Here is a 7,383-nt window from a genome sequence, read left to right on the forward strand (position 1 = left end):
GTATAATAACAGAAAAATATTCGAGGAACGATCAAATAGCATTGGATGTCAATAATAAGGTGCACAATTTAGGAATAAGATTATATGCATGCCTTTTTAAATAACTAGATCAACGCATGTACAAATGCACCAAATCCGCATATTAACATAATTTACATCAAATAGCCTTAATTCAAATGCTTATACATGATCTCCAAGGAATATGCATGATAAAGGTCTATTTTCTCAGAAATTTGAAAATAGTGTTTGTATGAATGCTTCTACATGAGTTCAACATGCCGTTGTATGATAATACTCACTCTTTTGTATCAATCTGTTACTCTTAGGTGTCCAACAACTCATTAGGAAGTCCCATGTGTATGTATAATGCATCTAACTAGCATTTGTAGAAGATATACATGAATAAAGCATGTAAAATTCATAAATATGCAAAAATGATTCACACGAATGGTCAAAACATCCACCTTTATGCTCAAAACTCATCACATCGGATCCCACATCACAATCAATCAGAAACTCGTCAGTTTCTCACAACCTGTGTGTACACAATCAAGAGAGAAACATGAGCGGGCAACCCTAGGGGGATGGATCAATATACACATGCATCGCGATAGAAACCTCATGCTAATAATAGTATCAATATCACCATAACAACACAACAGAAACCTCATGCCATGACAATATCAATATCACAATAATCGCACGGTTGAAACCTCATGCCACAATCATCTCAACTGCACGGACAACTCACGTTCCATAATTCCAGTTTGTATCATAGAACCATATGAAGGAGTTTATTAATATGAATAGGAGATGACCTCTATGCATGATATATGCATGTATATAATGTATGACTAAAATTTGAACGGGTAATTCATCCACCAAATGATCATTACATCTAATTAATCATTATGGTCCTAAGTATGATCTCTTACATGAATAAGGGAACTCAAGTAGTCATACAACAGTTTAAGGCATATCATATCACAAGAATAACATGTACAAATGTATGTTCATAATATAATGTGTTACTACGGACAAATCAAGTATATCATTAATCTTAAGAATGACTCATCATGCCCAAAATAAGGTATCATTAACCTAAATTGTTTGTAGCATATTTTATTGTGCTCATGTAGTCACTCAATCGAGTAATACATTAAAATAAGTAGAGCACACAATCAAACAATGCATAAAGTAGTCTAGAATCTACCTCGAGCATGAATAACTAAGGTACATACATATATGCTTGTCACCTTGCATATACATCACTCGTGCATATAGCAGACAATATTATTTATTAAAAACATTCACTCAACCAAAGGTAGGCAAGACACTTACCTCATCCAGGATAGTCCAATGCTTTAAAAATGCTATAGGAAGCAATCACAATCAATAAAGTTTCGATCTTTGAAGAATTTCCAAAAAGTCTAACAAAAGTCAATTCGGATCCACGCTTGTGAAATCCAAAATCAATACCAAAATTTGATGATCCATAACTTGTTGAGTTCAAATATATGATTAGATTTTAAATCCTAATCCAAATCGGTGTTCAAAATCCTAAATACACTCTCTTAGGTTGTAGACAAAAATCTCAAACTTGTTCAATCCCATATTTTGATATTAAATCTAGTGATAGATTCATGTAATTATCAAATATTTGAGTTTTTTTTACTTACCCCAATGAAGTTGATGAATACCCCTTCAACTATTACCTCAATCCAAGCTCTCTACCTCCCAAAATAAAACAAATAGAGTCCAAGTACTAAATAGGGTTAAATATATGTTACGACCCAAAATTCCAACCCGCGGGGTCATGATGGTGCCTAACATTTCTTTCTAGGCAAGCCAACACATAACAGAACATACAAAAGAAATGAAGCTACCAATAAACAACAAAATGGTAATGTAGTGAAATATAACTCATAAGTATACATGATCTATCTAAGATCAACATTAAAATTCAACCATTCCAAGACGTGGAGTCCTATGTACGTGAGCTTCTAGAATTTGTTAAATACACTATCTTGAAAGAAATACAATGTTGTTTGAAAAGTAGAAATAGTACAACGGAAATGGAAAGATGACTCCAAGGTATGCGAACGGTATGCAACTCTACCTCGAGTCATCTATGTGGTATCCACTAAGCACCTTTTGGGACTTCGCTGGTACTAATGTTCAAATCTACACAAGAAGTACAGAAGTATAGTATGAGTACAACCGATCCAATATACTCCATAAGGGTCGAGCCTAACACCGACTAGATAGTAACGAGGCTAAGACAAGATAACTACAGATAAATGCGTGTAGTTAAATATAAAAAAGTAATGAGATAACATGTGAAGTATAAAGTATAATAACATGATAATATCATGTGAGAGAGGTAACATGTACATAAGTAAAGGGACATAAAATGAAAAAGTAAAGGATAGTGCCACTGAGTAAGCCACAACTCATAGTTTTATAACAACTCCGAACAATATTTCAAAGGTAAATAATGAAGTCACAAATTCAATTCCTCAATCCGAATAGAAAATAAAGAATTATGAAATCAACAAACGGTACGACATCACCCTTCGTACTTTTTCTCTCATCCTCGCATTATAATATAATAGTGTAATGACCTGAGCAGTCGTTTGATGTATTTTAGCCCTATTTTCCCAATTGAGGCTCCATGTATGTGTATTTGTTATTAAGAGACTTTTTGGGGGTGGTTATTTTGATTTTGGAAAAAAATTGGATTAAATTGGAACACTTAGTTCCTAGGTTGAAAGTTTAGGTTATAAGAGTTGACCAAGAATTGATTTTTGTGTTAATGACCTTGGATTCATGTTTTGATTGTTCTAATGGATTCGCATGGTGATTTTGGACTGGGGCGTATGCTCAGAATTAAATTTGGAGGTTCCTAGGATGATTTGGCTCTTTTTTTTCCCCTGAAAGTTGGTAATTTAAAAGTTTAGAAATTTCATAAGGTTAACCATGGGTTGAATTTTGATCTATCATGTTCCGATTATTTTTTTGGGACTTGGAATAGGTCCATTTTTTCATTTAGAACTTGTATGCAAAGTTTGGTGTAATTTTGGTTTGGTAGGAACCAAATGCTTGGTTGTGAATATTAAAGTTCTTGAGTTTCATAGCTTGCAAGATATGTTTTGGTATTCGATTCATGATTTTATATGTTATTTTGATGTTCCGAGATTACAAGCGAGTTAGTAGGAGGTTTATGAACTTTTTTGGACATTTAGTGTGGGACCCAAGGGGCTATAATGAGTTTCGAAATGACTTCAGAATATTTTGGTGAAGCTTCAGATGTTGCTCGTGCTGCAGACCTCACATTTAGGATGGCAAAAGCATTTGTGGTGGCCTTCTCGCACTTGCAATGGGGGGGGGGAGTTGCCATGGGGACCTTACAGCTGCGATGGCAAAAACATTTGCGGTGGACATATCTTATTTGCGATTGGGGAGGGGGGGGGGCAGGGCTACCTCACATTTGCGAGGATTTTGGTCGCTTTTGCGTTAATGGGTCTAGCAGGTTGGGCTTCACAATTGCGAATAGCCTGTCACATTTGCACAGTTGGTAGTCAGCAGGGGCATCATATTTGTGATGTCTATGGCCACATTTGCGATATTGTTTGGGGCAGTCTTGGTTCACATTTGCGAAACATGGGTTGCATTTTCGGAGGTCGCATTTGAGAATATCTGATTGACATCTGCAACTCATTTATAGTTGTGTATTTTGGAACTTAGACTTATTTTATCACATTTTGAGCCCTAGACTTGGTGTGGGGCAATTGTTACAGGAGATTCTCGTACATATCTATTGGGTATGTGATTTTCACAGATTGTTACACCAAAATCACGGAATTTAAATGGAATTTTGGGTTTTTTAAAACTATATTTGAAAAATAATAATTTGGAATTTGAGAGTCAATTTGGACTCGGTTTTGAAAACTAATCATGTATTTAGACTCGTAGGGTTATGACTAGTCGAGATCTACCCCTCAACTCGAGTTTTATGATTTCTTTAGCGTTGCTTGATATTATTGAGTTATTTTTTGCTAGATTTGAGCGAGACAAAGGTGAATTTTAAAAGAAAGACATTTTTGGAGTATTGAATTGGGTTGTTTGAGGTAAGTATCTTGCCTAACCTTGTGTGGGAGAAATAATCCTAAGGATTTGGACTTAATGGTCTATTTGTGTTATGTGAAAAGTGACATGTACATGAAGTGACCAGCGTGTACACGGGTGCTATGTAAGGCTTGTGACCAGATTAGACCTTTAGGCTGTTAATATGCTTAATTTGGGGATGTATTCTAGATGAATCACCCCTAGACCACTCTCTTGTCCCTCCCTTTCCCGCCATAAACACTCATCACAGACCTAGGCAATGAAAGTCACTACCAACGCATATATCCGAAGATGAACCCAGCTGATAACCAGCAAGGAGGCGAGACAACAAGCATCAGTAGAGGGCCTCATTTAAACAAAGTTCAGCATGGGTGGCGTCATTGTCTAGACATCTCTGATTATATCCCAGGTTCTATCTTTTGTTGCCTTTTTATATATTGTATATTATATATCGTTCTTTGTATGATTGTTTAAGATACATTCACATGCTTCAACTACTTGCTTTCTTTGCCCTTATATTTTGATATATTCTATATCGTCTTGTCATTGTTTTTCTGTATTTGCCTACAACAAAGAGCCTTAAGTTGCAAACTATTTTCTTTTAATTTACCTTATTGCATGTGTAGTTGTACTAGCTTAGAATCCCATTAGATTATGGCTGGGGTGAGTGATGGTAGAGTGAGGTCATACCCTTCATTGGGGTGAGGGGTGGGGGTAAGGGTGGTAAGGGAGCCGATAGGCTGAGAATTGGGTCCTTGAATTTAGGGACATTGACGGGGAAGTCTTTAGAGTTAGGAAAGATTTTCCAGAAGAGAAAGATCAATATGGCATGTGTCAAGGAGACTAGATGGGTGGGTACTAGGGCACGACAAGTTAACGGGTTTAAATTATGGTATTCCGGTGGTGCTAGGGGCAAGAACGGGGTAGGCATTTTGGTTGATAGGGATCTCGAGGAGCTAGTGGTAGATATTAAGAGAGTGAATGATAGGATAATGACTATAAAGCTAGTGGTTTATGGGTTCACATTAAATGTGATTAGTGCATACGCGCCTCAAGCAGGCTTGGGCGAGGAGGCTGAAGGGTACTTCTGGGAGAATTTGGACGAGGTGGTGCGAGGTATTCCGCTTACCGAGAAGCTGTTCGTATGAGGTGATTTTAATGGCCATATTTGGGATGTTGCTAGGGGTTATATGAGGTGCATGACAGGTTCGATTTTGGTGGTAGGAACGTGGAGGGAATTTCGTTGTTGGAGTTCGCTAAAGCTTTTGATCAAGTGATAGCTAACATGTGTTTTCAGAAGAAGAAGGACCACTTGGTCACTTTCCGGAGTATAGTGGCCAAGACTCAGATTGATTATCGTCTCTACAGAAAGTGTGATAGAGTCCTGTGCACTGATTGCAAAGTTATCCTAAGTAAGTGTCTATCGGCACAACACATGCTCTTAGTGTTGGACTTGGAGATTAAGAGAAAGAGTAAGAAAAGAGAGGTGTACGTACAACCTAAGATCAAGTGGGCAGCCTTGACTAAAGACAAATCTCATGAGTTGGGGTAGAAATTGGTGGCTATGGGACCTGGAGGAGTAGTGGGAACACGAGTAGTTTATGGACCATGACATCGAACTACATTAGGCAAGCTACTAGAGAGGTGTTATGGATCACGAATGGTTACTCGAGAGGACACAAATAGGACTAGTGGTGGAATGAAGAGGTTCAAAGAAAAGTGGAAGCTAAGAAAGTAGCATATTTGAAGCTAGTGGAAGGTAGAGTCGTGGAGGAGAAGAGGGCGAATTTGGAGTGTTATAAGAAGGCTAAGCGAGAGGAGAAGTTAGCGCTCACAGTGACTATGACTGCGGTGTTTGGATGCTTGGATGAGGAGCTTGGGTGCAGAGGCAGTGACAAGAGACTGTATAGGTTAACCAAGGTTAGAGAGCAGAAGGATTGGGACTTGGATCAAGTAAGGCACATCAGAAATGAGGAAGGCAAAGTAATTATGGAAGAGGCGTGTATTAGGCGAAGGTGAAAGACTTACTTCCATAAATATTTGAACGAGGATAGGGACATGAACATTGTGCTTGATGAGTTGGAGAATTGGAGAGCCAACGGGATTTTGGGTTTTGTAGGAATATTAAGATTAAGGAGGTGATATGGAAGATGAGAAGGGGTAAAACGGCCAGACCAAATAAGATCCTGGTGGAATTTTGGAAGAACGTGGGCCGGTCAGGATTGGAGTGGCTTATTGGATTATTTAATATCTGTTTTAGAATGAAGAAGATGCCCGATAAATGGAAGTGGAGTTTGATGGTGTCGTTGTACAAGAATAAAGGTGATGTCCAAAATTTCAACAACTATATGGGTATCAAGCTGTTGAGTCACACTATGAAAGTTTGGGAGAGGGCTGGTGGAGAGGAGGGTCAAGAGAAGTGTGTCTATTTCTGAGAACCAGTTCGGATTCATGCCAGGGCAGTCGACTATAGAAGCCATACATCTTGTGAGAAGATTGGTGGAGCAATATAGGGAGAGGAAAAAGAACTTGCATATGTTGTTCATTAATATAGAAAAAGCCTATGATGAAGTCTAGAGGAGGTTTTGTTGAAATGTTTGGAGGTTAGCAGTATTCCAATAGTGCACATTATGGATATGTACGTTGCTGCTAAAACTCAGATGAGGCCTGTGGGAGGAGACTCAAAATATGTTTTGGTGATGATGGGTTACATCAGAGATCAGTGCTTAGCCAATTTGTATTTTCTCTCGCGATGGGTGTGCTGACGTGACACATCCAAGGGTAGGTTTTGTAGTATATTTTATTTGCAGATGACATAGTGTTGATCGAAGAGACGCATAGCGAGGTCAACGCTAGGCTGGAGATTTGGAGACGAACCTTGAAATCTAAAGGTTTTAAGTTATGAGTAGAATGAAAATTGAATATTTGGAGTGCAAGTTCTGTGGTGGGACACATGAAGTAGAAGTGGATGTGATGCTTCATACACAAGCATCCACAAGAGTGATAGTTTCAAATATCTTGGTCTGTTATCCAAGGCGATGTGAAGATAGACGAGGATGTTACACTTCGTTTTGGAGCGGGGTGGATGAAATGGAGGCTCGCATCTAGTGTTTTGTGTGATAAGAATGTGCCACCAAGACTTAAGGGCAAGTTCTACAGAGTGGTAGTTAGACCAACTATATTGTATGGTGCGGAGTGCTGGCTAGTCTAGAAGCCCTATGTCTACAAGATAAACGTAGCATAAATGAGGATACT

General features: G+C 38.3%; 1 protein-coding gene across 1 annotated transcript; it reads left to right on the plus strand.

The window, feature by feature from the left end:
* The first annotated feature begins 4,952 nt into the window (after positions 1-4,952).
* LOC138898678 (uncharacterized) lies at positions 4,953-5,680 on the plus strand. Its single transcript, XM_070184759.1, has 2 exons — positions 4,953-5,270; positions 5,312-5,680. Exons 1-2 carry the CDS (start codon positions 4,953-4,955, stop codon positions 5,678-5,680), a joined length of 687 nt encoding a protein of 228 aa, XP_070040860.1.
* The last annotated feature ends 1,703 nt before the right edge of the window (positions 5,681-7,383 follow it).

This window comes from Nicotiana tomentosiformis, chromosome 9 (assembly GCF_000390325.3).
Source record: "Nicotiana tomentosiformis chromosome 9, ASM39032v3, whole genome shotgun sequence".
NCBI lineage: Eukaryota > Viridiplantae > Streptophyta > Magnoliopsida > Solanales > Solanaceae > Nicotiana > Nicotiana tomentosiformis.